General features: G+C 40.0%; 1 protein-coding gene across 1 annotated transcript; it reads right to left on the reverse strand.

The window, feature by feature from the left end:
• Window positions 1-278: 278 nt before the first annotated feature.
• LOC105039187 (glutamate synthase 1 [NADH], chloroplastic) lies at window positions 279-16,888 on the reverse strand. The gene is made up of 23 exons (XM_010915254.4): window positions 16,603-16,888; window positions 15,681-16,313; window positions 15,455-15,574; window positions 14,985-15,098; window positions 13,388-13,540; window positions 13,206-13,306; window positions 12,902-12,998; window positions 12,291-12,400; window positions 12,085-12,188; window positions 11,710-11,889; window positions 11,277-11,620; window positions 11,118-11,188; window positions 10,561-11,030; window positions 9,268-10,137; window positions 8,331-8,485; window positions 7,877-8,038; window positions 6,013-7,581; window positions 5,324-5,542; window positions 4,562-4,830; window positions 3,280-3,585; window positions 2,231-2,498; window positions 1,416-1,673; window positions 279-777 (listed from the first exon to the last, which is right to left on the reverse strand). The coding sequence occupies exons 2-23, from the start codon at window positions 16,038-16,040 to the stop codon at window positions 520-522; spliced, it is 6,558 nt and encodes a 2,185-aa protein (XP_010913556.1). The 5' UTR covers window positions 16,041-16,313; window positions 16,603-16,888; the 3' UTR covers window positions 279-519.
• Window positions 16,889-17,752: the final 864 nt, after the last annotated feature.

The following is a 17,752-nucleotide window of genomic DNA, read 5'->3' on the forward strand; positions in this document are numbered from 1 at the left end:
ACACATGCTGCCTCACCAGCTCCTCATAAGTCATCCGGCAGCAGCCAAACACTAAGGGCATGCTTGGTTGGAAGGAGTTGGATAAATAGGAATGGGTAACTCCCAGCAACCAAGATCAATTGTTTCTTATGTTAAAAGGTGAGTACAACAATCATTGTTGCTGTGATCATACCTTTTCGCCAAACCACGATCCCCTACCGTAAGCTGCAACGAATTCTCTTCAGCATGTGCACGGACACACACGCACCCCAAAAAAAAAAAGAAGAAGAAATAGAAAATGCCCACCACCAATTTCACTATATTTCATTTCTTGGAAAATTGTACATCATTATTCATGAAGCCATAAACACAGCTTTGAACAAAACAAGGAAAATGAACCAGACAACAGAGAGATTTGAAACTGTGAGACCCCCCATATAAGTGTCATCTCGCCAACCCCGTTGCTTGCCCAATGACTCTCAGATTCTCCTATTCGGTTCCCTTTAAAACCTGTACTTTCAGCTAAGAAACTATCCAAGTCTATGCAGCCACTCTGTGAACCACATCCTCTTCATTGCTAGGGGTGTCCTTGGCAACATCATCCTCACCTCTCGTCAAGTATTTGTCCACCTGAGCTGCTGTCTGCCGGCCCTCGTTGATGGCCCAGACAACCAGCGACTGACCACGCCTGCAGTCCCCAGCAGCAAAGACACCGTCAATATTGGTCGAGAAGCGCCCATATTCCGCTTTGAAGTTGGACCGGTTGTCTCGCTCCAGACCCAGCTGTTCGGCGATTGTCTGCAAAGATAATAGTTGGTAATATTAAACAAAGACTCAAGAAATGATAAAAATGAGGTGGTCCTTACAAAATTTACATGCACACAAGGCTCAAGATACAGAAAAAGATGGTATTGATCTCCATGCCTTCCTTGAGCATTTCAAGGGTGGAGCACGAAGAAAAAGATAAAAAAACCTAAGTGATCTACCCAAAGATTAACTGCAACGTCGACGACAAAGTTTGGTGTGCCAGATAAGATATGCAGACAACATGACCAACTTTATAGTTGGACTCATTGGGTTATACATTGTTGGCGGACCTAAGCAGGACTTCATGACGATCTGAAACGAGGTAGAGGCTAAGAAATCATGCCTGACAAGGAATATGAATGGGGCACAAACAGAGTGAACAATCAAATATTCAACAAGCATATAGGTGACCACTGGGAAGCATGATAAAAATTGCCACTCATACATATGGATTATGACCAAAAGCATGACACACAAAGAAAACAGCTATGCAACAAAATCAGCAAATCGAGTCATGTCTTGATCTTTCTTGAGAATCATATGCACGCAGAATATCAGGGGAAGGGTCAATTATAAAACTGAGTATGGTGGCCTACAACAAAAAGAGATGAGATGGAAAAAGAACTTACTGACTCAGGACCAAGGAACCCCATAGCTAAGAGGACCAGATCAGCCTCAATTGTCTCTTCAGAACCCTTGATTTCCTCAAATTGAAATTTCCCGCTGCTATCCTTTGCCCATCTCACACGTACGACCTCAAGGCCTTTTACAAAACCATTGTCATCTCCCACAAAACGCTTGGTCAAGACTTCATATGATCTTGGGTCTTTTCCAAATTTGGCTGCTGCTTCCTGGTGACCATAATCTACTCGGAAAACGCGAGGCCACTGTAACACAAACAACTAGTATAAGAACTAATACAGTTCTAGATTTAATAATTATACAAAAGCCAGGAATTGTGGGCGGTAAAAAGGAATAAGCAATAAGAGACATCCCACTGACAGGGAAGAGCTGATGATTGCCTTGAAAATTCTACTGCAAGCATTTTTTTTTAAATTTTTTAAAATAAAAGAAAGATAAACGGAGGTGAGCATCTAAAAGATAAGCCCAACAGCATCCGCTAATTGGTTAGCAACAGGTTGCAATGCAGAAGTAGAAACATAATTGCATGATAATTGGCACACAAAGGATTGTTCTACATGCAGGTAAAGCAGGTCTACATGCTGCCCTCATTTAACCAAAAAACCTTGGTTGAGAGTTGAATTGAGATTTGCTGAAAGAATACCAAGGTGTAATTTTGCAGGTCGGTCAGGTAATATTTTCAACTTAATAATATTCGTATATCGCTTGGTGGCCCCAAGGGAAAGACAAGATATGCAAGTGATACTTATTGCTTTTTGTTTTGGGGTGGGGTGGGGAGAATGGTGCAGGGAGAGAGAGGAACCTGTGGCCAAGGATTGCCTGGTGCTCTTTTTCTTGGTGGCTCAGGAAGGAGCTCCAGATTTACCATGCTGGTGCAACCATGTCGGATGGATGTCCCAATACAATCTGTCCCTGTGTCTCCTCCACCTATAACAACCACCTTCTTCCCCTTGGCAGATATATATTTACCATCTTGCAGATTGCTATCGAGCAAGCTTTTGGTGTTTGCATGAAGAAATTCCATTGCAAAATGAATTCCAGAGAGCTCCCTCCCAGGCACAGGCAGATCCCTGCACAATAGTGAGGGTTAATGATGAAACAGATCTCTACACCTGAAAATAATGCTAAGACAAAAACTGGCTTCCGTATATCACTTGGGACCTCCTACAGCATTTGCAATCAATATCAACACTTACAATGATGTGTTTAATATCCAATTATGTACAGCATACAAATAATGGGTTTAAAAATGAAATAAAAATTTAAACATATGGCTGATATATTCATGTATTTTCAGGGAAACTGAAGGTCAGTTGCACAAGTTAAAAGATAGTTAAGCACTGGCAACATAGAAAAAATAAATAAACAAACATGATGAAAATTATAGCATAAACTATTTTATTTTTTACAAAGCCACAGTATATAGCAGAGACACCCATCCAGTGATAACTCTATTCACACTGAGAAATCAGTGCCATCAACCTAAAGCCTTACATACCCCACAAGTCTAAAGAAATATTTCCATGCGCTACAAGTTCCTGCAAAATTTTTATCCCTTTTTCCATGATATGTCCAAAACATCAAATTGCAGTATGAAGATTTCTACTTCTCTGCCAAACTAGTTACAGGAAGCGAACTTTCTGGAAGAGAAATCTTAAAAACAGTGAAATAATTCCCATTAATTTGTATACAAAATTTGAAGCAATTTAATGCTCCTTTCTTAATGGTAATTTAATGTTCTTAGAACTTATTAAAATCAGAGAGCAAGGCATGGATATCTATACCCTATGCAAATAAAAATTGGTGATTAAATTCAACATCTTTCCATGACTAAGGTTTAGTCCCTGTTACCTTGGTTTTGTAGCTCCACAAGCCAAAATAATTGAATCATTCTCCACACGAAGCCGATCAAGGGAATATGCGGGATCTTTTCCAACATTGGCATTCACCACAAAAGTGATACCTTCCTTAGCCATTAGGTCAACACGGCGCTGAACAATGTCAACCTTGTCTGCCTTCATGTTTGGAACTCCATACATCATCAAGCCCCCAATGCGGTCAGCACGCTCAAAAACAGTAACCCAGTGACCCATTTTATTTAGCTGATCAGCAGCAGCCAAACCAGCCGGCCCACTACCAACAATGGCAACTCTCTTCCTGCATCAATGACCCGGGCAGTTCAAGATGAGGTGTAGACATGAAATAATTAGTTCTATTGTCCAGCCATTCAACATTAATAGAGTTAGTTCATAACTATTTCCCCAATGTTTATTTATAAGAAAAAAAATGTCAAATACATGTCTGGCAGAGACTTAATACATCATAAGCATTGTGAGAAACTTAATGGCATAAGAATACCACTCCCAAGTCCAGTAACAGAATGGGTTCAATTTTAACTAGTCAAAGAATTAAAAAGCATACTCATGATAGCAAAACTAAAGTATTCAAAAAAAAAAAAAAAGATTTACTACTGGAATCAATGAGCCATCTAATTATATTCAATATATTTACTCACCAGTTATACTTATTTTAATTATCTGAAAAATCATTATCGAAGTTATGGAAAAATCAAAGATAAGAGTTAACAAGCTGATAAGAACATTTGTTTCCTTGACATTCACAAATGTCTCTGCATTGGATGATGTTTGTTCTGCATCCATCACAACCAGCACTTTGTGGTTGCTAAACAATAATATCTTCCAGAGTACTAGATAAACAAAGTCTTTATTAAAAACACCAATTCGAGGACTCAGAAGAAAAATGTCATAGTTTTTGACCAATGAAGAAAACACAAAGCAGATGGCCTAATACTAAATTAGTTGAAAAATAATCAAAATCATCCTCAGTTTCTATCTCTAGTTGAATTTTGATTCATTAGTGATCTCTCTGAAACTAGGCATCTATAATGCAGTACTTTTCTTAATATTCATATTGTACATCTAAAAAAATGCATGAAAAGCTTGATTTAGTCTTAATCTCCTCAGAAACTTGAATAATGTAGAAAGATCTGTAGCTGGGAGTATGGAACTAGTAATAATATATATAATTTGACAAATCAGAAGAGGAGTTTCTAAACTCAAATCAACAATATCATGTGTTTAAGAACTAGAGAAAATAAGGAAAGAAACCATACCCGGTTCTCCCAAGCGGAGGTCGAGGCACCATCCATCCTTTTTCAAAGGCTTTGTCTATGATGGCACATTCTATGCTTTTAATAGATACAGGGTTCTCAATGATCCCAAGAACACAAGAACCTTCACAGGGAGCAGGGCAGACTCGACCAGTAAATTCGGGAAAGTTATTTGTCTCCAGAAGCCGATCCAGAGCTTCACGCCACCTATTCTGATGGACTAGTTCATTAAATTCTGGTATCTTATTTCCAAGAGGGCACCCAGAGTTTTCCTGAATTCCAGCAAAGGGATGAAAAAGAAGTCATGAGATGATGCAAGTGACAAATACTTCTTATTGGACTCAAGAAGATACGGATATCTGGATAAAGATGAAGTTGACATCTCCTGTTCCAATTAAATACCAGTACTAGAGGATACAGCTTATGTGGGCCATCCTTAAATTCCTAGAAGTATGATGGCACACAATAAATGCAAGAGTACCATGCTACTGATTTGGTGCTAATCTGCACCTTAATGAATATTTTAAAAAGCATTTATGCATTTGTGGAACTTCACAAAGACCATATAGTGGTCATCACCGCCGGATGCCAGCAACAGTCATAGCCAGCAACAGTCATAGCGATACTTTTTCATACAGGTATATCTTAACATCTGTAACTCTAGTGTAGACGTTAATATCAAACTTGTAAACAGATTCACAGCAGAACAAGATTTAAAAAGCATACGCTAAGGCCGATGAACAACTCAAGACTTTCTCCATTTACCTGATGACAGAAGGGAGTTCCACAGTCCATGCAACGAGCAGATTGTGTTTTCAACAATGGCCCAGGTTTTGACTCCACAGCAACTTCTTCCCAGTCATTAATTCGAGCATTGGGATCCCTATACGAAATGCTCTCTCGCTCATAAGCAAGAAAACCTCGATGCTTGACAGCATCGGGCACCTGAGTTGGCCTTTCAATCGGCTTCGAATCTTCCACTTTCTGTGCAATCAGAATTACAATTAGTAATCTACAATATATAGTAGCAGACATTTTCAACATTCTGCCTGTGAAAAAAAGACAAAAAATTTATTAGACATTGCTCTTAGGAAACCATTTTATTAGACCATCTCTGGATCTGACAAAGGTGATCTATAATTTTTGTGCTTCTGAAATACAAACTGAGGAAAAAGACTCAAAAAAATGTGAGAAACAACACTAAACCTCATTTAACGAGTTAATAAAACCACTAATTCAAAAGGGAACCTAAGGAGAATTGCTTCAATTGACCCAAGAAGAAGGCCAACTATTGACAACGAAGGTAGTCAAGACTTAGTAAACTATGATTTATTGTAAAAAAATTTTATTCAGAACAAATTACGTAGACAAATGAGAAAATGATCCTATAAGATAAGTGCAAAAGGTTGATAGAAATGTTGGGAAGCCTAGCTAGAGTTGTCGAGATTATTTACCTTATCATTCAAAGATGCAGCTGCCAACTTCTTAAGCTCTTCAAAGGCATCTTTTTCCATCAACTCCTTTTCTTCTTGTGCCTCAGCTTCTTTGGCAGCTTGCTCTGCCTTTAGGTTTTGAAGAACCCTCTTGTAATCCCGTGGATATACTTTGATGAACTTTGGGAGAAGATTGTCAAAATTTGCAAGGACCTCTTTCGCTAACTCACTGCTGGTGCGACGCTGATGTTGTTGTATCATCATTTTCAACATCGTAATATCATCCTCCTCTTCAACTTTTTCAAGATCAACCAGTTCAGTATTGCACCTGGTATGGAATTTTCCATCCATATCTAAAACATAAGCAACTCCACCACTCATACCAGCAGCAAAATTCCTCCCAGTTTTTCCAAGTATTACAACAGTACCACCTGTCATATACTCACACCCATGATCACCAACCCCTTCAACAACTGCTCTAGCACCAGAATTACGGACGCAAAACCTCTCTGCAGCCATTCCATTGAAATATGCCTCCCCATTTGTAGCTCCATACAGAGCAACATTGCCAATGACAATGTTCTCCTTTGGATTGAATTTGCTTCCTCTTGGAGGATACACTACAATCTTGCCACCAGATAATCCTTTCCCAACATAGTCATTGCTATCTCCTTCAAGCTCAAGCGTTATTCCAGGGCACAGAAAAGCCCCCAGACTCTGACCAGCACTTCCATTTAGCTTAATGTGGATTGTATCCGAAGGTAGTCCTTTCATGTGATAACGTTTAGTAACTTCATGACTAAGCATTGTACCAACAGCCCGGTTTACATTTCGAATCGGAGTTTCAATGTAAACAGAAAGACCCTTCTCAAGAGCAGCTTTTGATGAAGTGATAAGTTCTTGATCTAATGCCATGTCAAGACCATGATCCTGCTTCTGAATGCAATACTGAGCAGCTTCCGGGCGAATCTCAGCTGCAGGTTTAAGTAGCAATGAGAGATCAATATTCTCCAATTTTTCATTGTTCTTAACTACTACTCTGTCAACCTCGAGCATATCTGCACGGCCAACCATTTCATTAATGGTTCGAAAACCCAGCTGAGCCATTATCTCACGGACTTCCTCTGCGAGCATAAAGAAAAAGTTTATAACATGCTCAGGTTCCCCAGCAAACTTTTCACGAAGTACAGGGTCTTGAGTGGCAATGCCAACCGGACAAGTATTCTTATGGCACTTCCGCATCATAATGCAGCCGAGGGTTATTAGAGGGGCAGTGCTGAAACCAAATTCTTCTGCACCCAGTAGAGCAGCAATAGCAACATCCCTTCCAGTTTTTAACTGGCCATCAGTTTGAAGAATGGTTCGGCCACGCAGGTCATTTGCCACTAAAGTTTGATGTGTTTCTGCCAATCCAAGCTCCCAAGGAAGACCTGCATTTTTTATCCCAGTCCAACGGGAAGCTCCAGTTCCTCCATCATGGCCAGAGATCAAAACATGGTCGGCATGCCCTTTTACAACCCCACTAGCAATCACACCCACACCAGCCTCTGAGACTAACTTAACACTGATTCGAGCCCCTGGGTTCGAATTCTGCAAAGGAGAAACAAAAAATAATAATCAAAATGCTAAATCTAAATACATTTTACCTACATAAATATATGTGCTGACAGCCTCTCACAGAAGCAGCCCAGGGAAAACTTATCTATTTGGCAATGACTTCTCAAAATGAGTAATAAATGACATACTGGAGCACATGGATGGATAACAACAAAGATGTAAGGACTCCCTTACTACTACGTAAAAGATTAATTCCTATTAACTCTCCATATGGAGTAAATAAATGGCAAGCAAAAAGGAAAGTTCAGCAAGTGTCATCAGCATATACCTTAAGGTCATGAATTAGTTGGGCAAGATCTTCGATTGAATAGATATCATGGTGGGGGGGAGGACTAATAAGCCCTACACCGGCAGTAGAATTCCTAGTGACTGCAATATCACCAATGACTTTGTGGCCCGGAAGTTCGCCTCCTTCACCTGGCTTGGCCCCCTGGAGAACAGAAAAAACTGTCCTTCACATAATGTACATGACAAAGCAAAATAAACTTCAGCTATACATAACCTCACCAAATGTCAAAGGTATGCATCAGTTATAGGTACAAAGACACACAAAGGTGCTTTGTAGACTCAGCAACATCTGTCCATGAACATAAATTCATAAACAAGAGGAACTTCTGCTCCAATAGGAAGACAGGAGGTACATATGTAGCAGATGCCCCAGTATAAGAAGTATAAACAAAAAATTCATAGCAGAATATTTCAGTTTATATTGCAGCAACTACCTGAGCCATCTTTATCTGGAGTTCATCAGCATTGGTAAGATAGTAGCTCGAAACTCCAAACCTTCCACTTGCCACTTGTTTAATTGCACTCCTCTTTGGATTCATTGAGCCGTCTAGAAGAGGCTCCATACGTGAAGGTTGCTCACCTCCCTCACCTTTATAAAAGTTGGACATAAAAAAAGCAGTAAATTTAGCAACAGTGAAATTTCAGGCGCCCTGTCAATAAAATGGAAGTGAATGGAAAGCATTATCACCTTGTCTTCTTAATATTAAACACTCATTGTTTTCCCATGTCCCCATTCATTAATATAAGATATACTAAACGACATGCATTCACCACATTTTCTAAACATAAAACTGAATGTCAAGAAAAAAGGGGGATACATGCTCTTGCAAAATTTAAACAAATGGAGCACCAAGGGGAACCACCTTGTAAGGCACAAATATGTTATCTTTTCTAGTCTCTCCCTCTCTCTCTCTGTCTCTGTGTGCACAAGTATGTGTTCCCTCCCGATCTCCCCTTCTCCTCTCTTTCCCTCCCTCCCACACATACAAAAATGCACGGTAGCCATTAGTAGCAAAAAATATACAAGAGCGAGAGACCTTTTGTTTCTGAAGAAAATATAACTTATTAAAATTCCATAAAGGCAGCATCACTTAAAATACCAAGAGACAGAGACAACACCAGGATAACAGCTAAGAAAAATGATGTATTGTCAATTCATTAAGTGCATGGTAAATTAAGTTAAACATGCTAGCTTTGTAAACAATATCCAGAATAAACGATCACCTGGTTCCAATATTTTAAGTAAATCATTAATCTGTAAAACATGAGAAAAGGACATTTATAATTATGAATTAGTGAAGCTAATACGAATTTTGTATGATTAGTTGATGATAAAAGTAGCTTATGGTCTTCTCTGGAAAACAATCATACCAGTATTAGATTTGCCTCCGAGTTTATTCATTGCAATAGCCAGAGTGGTATGTGCTTCCAATGATATTGAGCCATAACTCATAGCTCCAGTGCAAAAGCGCTTCACAATCTCACTAGCAGGTTCCACTTCATCCAAGGGAATCTTATTAGCAACATCTTTGAACTTCAACATACCACGCAAATTGCAGGTCTTATTCAGCTCCTGTATCCGCCGGGAGTATTCTTTGTATGCTGCCACGCTATTAGCTCTGGCTGCTTCTTGCAACTTTGCCATTGCAAGGGGATCATTGAGATGCACTTCACCTCCTTTTCTCCAGTGGTAATCCCCAGGATTTGGTAGTGCAACTGCTTCAGCACTTCCAGGTGGAAGAGCTCTGGTTGGAAATGCCAATTCATGAAGACGAAGTGCATCACCAGCAAGCATTTCAAATGTTGCACCCTCAACTCTGCTTGGGGTGCCACTGAAACACTTCTGAATAACCTCGGAAGAAAGACCCAAAGCTTCAAAAATCTGTGCGCCTTTGTAAGATGCAAGAGTGGATATCCCCATTTTAGCAAGAACTTTCATCATTCCATAATTGCTTGCTTTGAAGTACTTTTTGACAAGATCCCCTCGTGAATGAAACTGGCCGTCTCCTTTAGGAGGGATCTTCCCATCAATCTGTAATCGCCAGATTGCTTCTACAGCCAGATATGGGCATATAGCATCTGCACCAAAACCCACCAGAGTGCAAAAATGATGCACTTCACGAGGCTCAGCAGATTCAACCAGCAGACCAATGCGAGTGCGCTCAAGTTTTGAGACTAGATGTTGATGAACAGCACCAACTGCCAAGAGGGAACTAACAGCAACACGCTCCGATGAAAAGCCTATATCAAGATTCAAAGAATGGCAGGCTCAATTTAGAGTTTATCAACCAAAAAATGCCAGCTCGCATGACAATTGACAATTAGTCAATGAAAGACCCAGTAGGAAACTGTAGTTTAAATAACAAAAACAATAGGGATCAAGTAACTCCCATCCTACGCAAACAAAAACAAACAAGATAGTAGCATTTCATATTTAAAATGGACCAAGTACTGCACAATATAAGATATAGCATGTCTATAATAGTCCACTTTGAAAAATAATAAGTGACTCTTAAGTCATATTATTTTACTAGAAACAAAAAAAGAACATAACTCTCGAATGTGAGCCCAAAGAAACAAACAACATAAAAAGGGAATTCAAGATTCGTCTTCCAGTTCAAAGTCTAACCAACAGAAAGAATGCAGACTTTAGACAGTGCTCACCTCTGTCAGATAGTACAACAGCCGTATAGCCCTCGTGAATAGCATCACGAGCTTCAGAGCAAATCCTATCCAAGGTCTCCTCCAACCCCTTCCTGCCATGCTTCTTTGGATAAGTAATATCAAGCACCTTGCTGCACCAACCCCTGTAATTCATTTTTTTTATAGCCTCCATTTCATCAATGGATAGAAGAGGTCCTTTCAATGAAAGGCGATGGCACTGCTGTTCAGTTGTTTCCGTCAGATCACCTTCTGGACCGATCATGCACTCCATGGATGTAACGATTTTCTCTCGAATTGGATCAATTGGTGGGTTTGTCACTTGAGCAAACATCTGTTTAAAATACTCAAATGTAAGTTTTTCTCTTTTTGACATCACAGCTAATGGAGTATCATTTCCCATTGATCCAAGAGCTTCAGTTGCATCGTTTGCCATGGGCAACAACAACATCTCCAAAGCTTCTACTGTGTAACTGCATACAAAGAATATCAGGCATAAATGATTTAAGCATAGGTACACAGGAAAGACACAAAAAGTAGTAAGTTGAACTTGTACTCACCCAAAGGCCTTCAGTGGAGCCAAGATACCATGAATTCCCATGTTCTCCATGTTCTCATCATGATTATGTGCCTAAATATCAAGACCAGATTGTCATTACAATGAGAACATGAATGTCACACAGACCGAGTTACTTACAGTAGCAAGATCTGCAACTTACTGGAACAGTGCCATATATGCTTGGAAAAATCCTGTCAGTTTCAGGCACAGAATCCACAATGTCCTTGAGGCATATCTTCTGTCTCTTGAGCCACTCTCCATAAGGTCTTGCTTGTGAGTATTGTTTTTTCAAGGCCTCATCATCAACAACAGTATGATTGTCGAAATCTACTAGTAACATCATTCCAGGGTTCAGTCTTCCTTTCCTGGACACATCTTCAGGAGGAATATCTACAACACCAACTTCACTAGCCATAATTACGCGTCCACTATGTGTAATGTAAAAGCGACCAGGCCTCAACCCGTTACGATCCAATGTGGCTCCAAGATAGCGCCCATCAGTAACTGGATGCAAGTTTCAACAGAATTTAATTTTGGATATCAGCAAGCAAGATAATATGTTGATACAAAACAGTACTGGTGAAGAACCTCACATGATATAAGAGCAGGGCCATCCCAGGGTTCCATGAGAGCTGAGAAATACTCATACAAAGCCTTTCTGTCAGGGTCCATGTTCTGGTCGTTCTGCCATGCCTCAGGAATCATCATCATGACAGCTTCTGGCAGGCTCCTACCAGCTCGAACCAATAGCTCAAGCACACCATCGAATGCCCCTGAAATATAACCAAAAAGTCATAGATTCAGCTGTGATCGAGCATTTATGAGCTTGTAACATGTAATTACATAAAATACACATTCAAACATGGAAATGAAAGAATGCTGCTCAAGTGTAACATTCTGCTAATCTTTTTTTTTTTTCCAAAAAAAAAAAAAAAACTCAAAAAAATTACTAGACTAGCTACTCCCACCTGAATCTGATGAGCTAGCATCCACAATGGGAAGGAGTTTCTTCATTTCATTCTTCGATAAACCCAGCTCCTTGCACTTCAAAAGACCCTCACGTGCCTTCATCCTGTTGATTGAAGGGAAGAATAGATGCCAATCTATCAAACATGCTTAAAAGCATGAATGTTTACTCACAGCAAAGTATTCCATTCGGTATTTGAAATTATACCAGTTCACATTTCCACGTAGTGTATTAATTTCTCCATTGTGACCCAAAATACGCATGGGTTGAGCACGATCCCAACTAGGAAAAGTGTTTGTGGAGAAACGAGAATGGATCTGCATGCGAACAAGATAACTTAGAATTATGTATCACAATTTTTTTGAAAAAAACTTGCATTCATGAGATTCATGGCTTGTTTAAGAATCTGAGGTGGTTTGCTTTCAAGGCTCTTAAAAACACTAGTTTCTGATTATTTTCAGTGCCAATACAGAGTAACATGGAGACCCTGAGCTACCTTCACCATATCTTATTTCCTTTCCACCTCCAAATTAGAAGTCTCATCCACAAACACTGACCATAGGGAGCACTGCTGCATCAGGATTCTGCAACATGGTTTACTAAGTATCAACTAAGAAGGTTTTTCACCAACTCAGCCAAGGCATCCAGTACCCAAAATCAAATAACACTCAATAGAGCAGAACAGAAGACATAATTCAAAGTTTCATTCCTCAACATCACATAATCTTACTACTGTTCTGCTACGAGAGTTCCCCCAATGCAGCCTGCTGTGAACAGAGTTTGTGCATGAAGAAGGATGTTAGTGGGTATACACTTACCAGGGCCATGTAACTTGTAAACCTTTCATCGCCAAGATCTGCATAATAGTAGTCCTTCAATTGAACTGGCTTCAGCTGACCTTTGTAAACCACAGTTCTGCCAAACCAGAGAAAAGTTAATTTTACTGCTGTTACATCAACTAAAATTTAGTTCACCTAAGAAGAAAACTAAAATCATACTCTCGAAAATCAGAAATTGAGCATGGATAAGCACTCCAGTACCATCCATATACAGAGTCAGTTTGAGGTTCCTAGTTGTTCCCACTTGTGAGAAAAAAAGAAGGGAGAAAGTTAAATAGATCACCTTGAAGAAAGAGAGCATATATAGAAATCCCTCACTCCACCATGCTGTAGATTCAGAGCAGCTCGAATAGCAACCATAGCAACCCTCCGCAAAATATACATCTAAATTAATAATATTAAAAATAAACATCATCAGTAACAAGTCTTTATTGATGTAAAATAGTTTGACAAACAAGAAATGACCTGTTGCTCGAAATCAGCACTTGATTTTGGACTTGATGTAAGAAATACTTGCTCAATGATTGGCTCTGTTTGTCTGGCAGACTCACCCAAATCCGTATTATCAGTTGGTACAGGGCGCCACCCAAGGACAACATGTCCCAATGACTCTGCAACCTGCATCCAGTGACAAGTATCCAACAAATTTTTCACATAATAGTATTGTTGATACAAGGAGTCATAGATGAATTATAAAAATATGCACACCAAAGAAAAACTTGTTCAAAAAAACTTCAGACCAAACAAAGTATGAAAGTATGCTTGTCGCATAAATACAACAATACTGCAAGCTCCATGGTTGCATTCATTAGATTCTGAAGAAGGAAAAACATCAACTTCCTTCCTGTTCTTTTCTTATATGATTACTCATTAGATTTTCACCTTAACTATGGATTTCTATAACCTCCATATCATATGTTAATAAGGGGCATATCAGTTTCTTGAATCCCCCGAATAAGATCAACATTCAAATGTTGTTTAGCTTGTCCAAATCTGGTAGAAAAGAAACAAGTTGACAAGATTGAAACCAAAGATTGCGGAACCATCCCGAACCGCCTGGGCGTACCGAGCTGTGCTGGCAGCCGATTGGGACATTCAGGCAATCAAAATGAGAAACCGACAAAGGAGGGAGGGGAGGGAGAAAGGGAGAGAGAAATAGAGAGAGGAGGGAAGAGAAAGAAAGCCAAAGAGGACCTCTGGAGACCATTGGAGGGCTGCTGAGGCCACCACGCCACTATCGAGCCCAATAGAAAGTGAGAGGAGAGGCCTCCACCCTCCTCTTGATCGAAATAAGGGTTTCAGCCCCTATTTTGTTTTTTACTTTTGTTTTTTTAATTTAACTTTTGTTTCACCCGAAAATGCCAAATTAGAAAATCAAATAGGGGCTCGAAGGCCCGTTTCGATCTGCAGGAGGACAAGGCCCCTCCTTCACTTTCCCATCGGGCTCGATAGCGGCCTCAGCAGCCTCCAGAAACCCTCTCCCTCCCCCCCTCCCTCTCTTTTCCTTTCTCCTCTTCTTCCTCCGCCCTCTCAACTATGTTGGTTTAGGCTTGGTATGGAACAGCATGAGGATGTACCGTACCATGCCGCTATCCAATCGATCCGGATCCCAGTACCGACACAACGAACCTTGGTTGAAATTGTTCCATGTGAGCTTGAATTCTATCTATGACATCCTTTATGATGCCACACTTTCCATGAGTTGGTCATCAATAGCAACCATTGATCTCTTAAACCAGGCAAATATATTTTGAATAATAGATAGCTTGTCCAGAAGTTATTTTGGAAAATCCAGAAAAAAAAGAAAATTGAATGAGGAAGTAAAAAAGAACCCCAAACGGTTACTGACAAAAACATGCCTCTTATGATACTAGTTTATCTAGGCAAATAGTAACTACCATGAATATACACCTTGAAGTCTCTAAGAGAGTGATATAATAGTACAAAGTAGAGGGAAAAAAAGGACTAAGTAATTCAAGATAAAAATATAGCAAATTCTGTTATAACTACAAGGTGTTCGTACATCTTCAAATTAAATTCGTTATTAAAATTGCAAAATTACCTTAGTAAATACAACTTTGCTTTCTTCCCTGCGACTGTCATCAGTTGGCAAGAAGAACATACCAACAGCATACTGCCCAGGTGGTGGCAGTACAAAACCTGCATCTTTTGTTACCTGGAAACATAAAAACAGACAAGTAACCAGGATATCCTTGATAAGAAATTATTAGCTGAAGAACTAATATCTATGCATAGATTTGACAGATTTATATAACTGATATCCTGATAAGAAATTATTGACCGAAGAACTAAAACTATGCATAGACTTGACAGATGCATAAAACTATCCGCAACTAAATTATATATACGTAAAAAATTAAAAAGATATTAATATAACAGACAATTTAAAACAACAACGCAACTTTTCTTCAGAAAAGCAAAGATTCCAAAAGAGACAACAGCACAAAAGTTGGAACCAGACACGACATCTTTAACAAGAACAACTCTCCATAAAACAGACGAGGCACATACCTCCTTGTAGAAGTCGTGCGGTAGAGCTACAAGGATGCCAGCTCCATCTCCGGTGTTGGTCTCGCAACCACATGCGCCCCGATGGGACATCCTCACCAGCATCTCAATCGCATCAGCAACCTTTAAATTCACCAACAACATTAACCGGAAAAAATAAAGAATTTGATCAAAAATTGCTATCTAGAAAAGAAAAACAGAGCGACTCAAGAATGACCTAAAGACTTACAGTTTTCCGGCTATACTCCCCAGAGAGCTCTGCAATAAATCCAACACCACAAGAATCCTTGTCAAAGGACGCATCATAGAGACCCAGGGGCTTCTCAGGCACCTGAGAGAGCGACATGGATGGTGATACAACTCTCAGCTTCGGGGAAACTCCCGGACCAGCGGTCCGCCATATCTGGACCCGTTCTGACGCTCGGAGCTTCATGCCAAGAAACCTGTTCTCTAAAGAACCGGCATGCAGCCGCCTCGAAGCAGGGTATTGCGCAGCCCTATGGCGGACACATCTTTTATGGCTTACCACAGAGGGAAGAGCAACCGAATAATATTGGAGCTTAAAGGCCGAGCCTGAGACGGCGGCCATGGCTGAGGACTTCTATTTCCCAACGAGATAATGAAAAAAAGACTGCTTTTTTTCAGGTTTTCCGAAAGGCAAAATGGGTCTTTGTGAGATCTTGGAAAGATTTAGCAAGATCCAGACTAAAACGCAACAGATTTAGAGGATATTGGCTTTTAAAAAAAAAAAAAAAAACTGAAACAAGCGGTGATCGGAGGATTTTTCTTCCGACCAAGAACCAATCAAGATCGCTCTTTCCCAAACTTCTTCAGCCAAGTCGTCTTGTTCCTCGTTTATTATCTGCAAAACGGAAGAAAGGCGAATACCTTAACATAGCAGAGACATGGCAGCAAAAAAGAGGGGAAAAAGAAAGAATCCACAGCTACAACTAAAATCCACCAAAATAATATCAAAAAATTAAAATAAAATAAAATAAAATAAAATAAGAGGACAAAGTTTTGAGGTATCTTTCTTTTCTAAAAGAACATCAAAAGCCTTAAAAAGTTCAAAAGGTTTAAAGAAAACAAAGAAATGCCGATCCCAGATAAACCTCTACGCTAGCTTCTAACAATTTGTATTCTTTTTTTACCGGTAGGAAAAAAGAGCTTCTTTCCGTCCTCGCCACCCAAAATCGACCTTTTTCCTTCTACTCACCCCCAGAAACAGTCGGATCAAATCAAAATCCGAAACAAAAAAACCCGGAAAAAGTCGATCTCCAGCGAATCTCCACCAGCTTCCCTCCCTCGAAATGCCTCCTCTCGGATCGCCGAGCCAAGACGGAGAACAATGAGAAAAACGGATAGCGCACCGCCTTCTCTCCCTCCACAAGCGACAATCCCTACCACCCTCTCTCCTCTTCTCTCTAAACAAACGCCTCGACGAAGGCGGAGCTCTCCTTGATTTATAGAAATTTGGGCCCAGTGGAGGTAGGGGCCCCTCATCTACCCTCCTCTATTTTATATAATTTCTTACTTATTATTTTGAGTTCCTCTGGGGCCCGCCAGGGAGATGGACAGCTCCGATCGGTTGCGAGGGCCACGTCGGGGAGGAGATCCGCTGTGCGGCATACGACAGCCGCTCGTGGTGGGGCCCAGTGGTACTAGCCACGTGGCACGAAACCGGCGGCCGCCTCGTGGTTCGGCTCCGTGCCTCCGCGGCCCCGCGATGGACGGCAGAATAACGATAATAGTAAGGATAAAGAGGGAGAGATATATATATATATGCCTAAAATAAAAACCTGCCATTATCCAGGGATCCACAAATTAACGGCTCGCGGCAACGGCCATCCGCATCCGAGTTACGGTCACCGCCCCTTTCTTCGCTCAATTTCTCTATGTATATTCTAATGTTTATCACTTTATTGACCGAAACTGAAATATAAATACTATGATCTGTAGAAACGTATGATACTGTGGATTTGCTTGAAAAGGATCAGAAGGTATCGTGCTTTTTTTTTACTGTCATATAATTTTTTTTTAATTTTGCTTTTTCGCTTGGTTCTATAGAAAAACTAAAGGGATGAAGTGGGCCAGCTGACCGCTGAGAGAGTGATTTGATCCTTATTGTGGCTTGCCTGTACATCCTATCTATTTTTTGGGTTCATGCAATGGCTGCAGATGATTTTTTTTTATTTTAAATAAATATAATTAATTTAATAATAAAGCATATAATGAAAAATATTTTCTATATAAAATTTTGGTAGATCTAAATATCTAAAATTCATGTATGATGATGCATCT

This window comes from Elaeis guineensis, chromosome 2 (assembly GCF_000442705.2).
Source record: "Elaeis guineensis isolate ETL-2024a chromosome 2, EG11, whole genome shotgun sequence".
In the NCBI taxonomy this organism is placed as follows: domain Eukaryota; kingdom Viridiplantae; phylum Streptophyta; class Magnoliopsida; order Arecales; family Arecaceae; genus Elaeis; species Elaeis guineensis.

What these genes read in the sequence shown, in the direction of transcription:
- LOC105039187 (XM_010915254.4), bottom strand. Translation starts at nt 16,040, where the DNA reads ATGGCCGCCGTCTCAGGCTCGGCCTTTAAGCTCCAATATTATTCGGTT. An exon ending in GCAAAGTTGTATTTACTAAG is followed by an intron (nt 13,541 to 14,984) that starts GTAATTTTGCAA and finishes CACTGGATGCAG; the next exon opens with GTTGCAGAGTCATTGGGACA. An exon ending in GGTTCCTTGGTCCTGAGTCA is followed by an intron (nt 778 to 1,415) that starts GTAAGTTCTTTT and finishes TTATCTTTGCAG; the next exon opens with ACAATCGCCGAACAGCTGGG.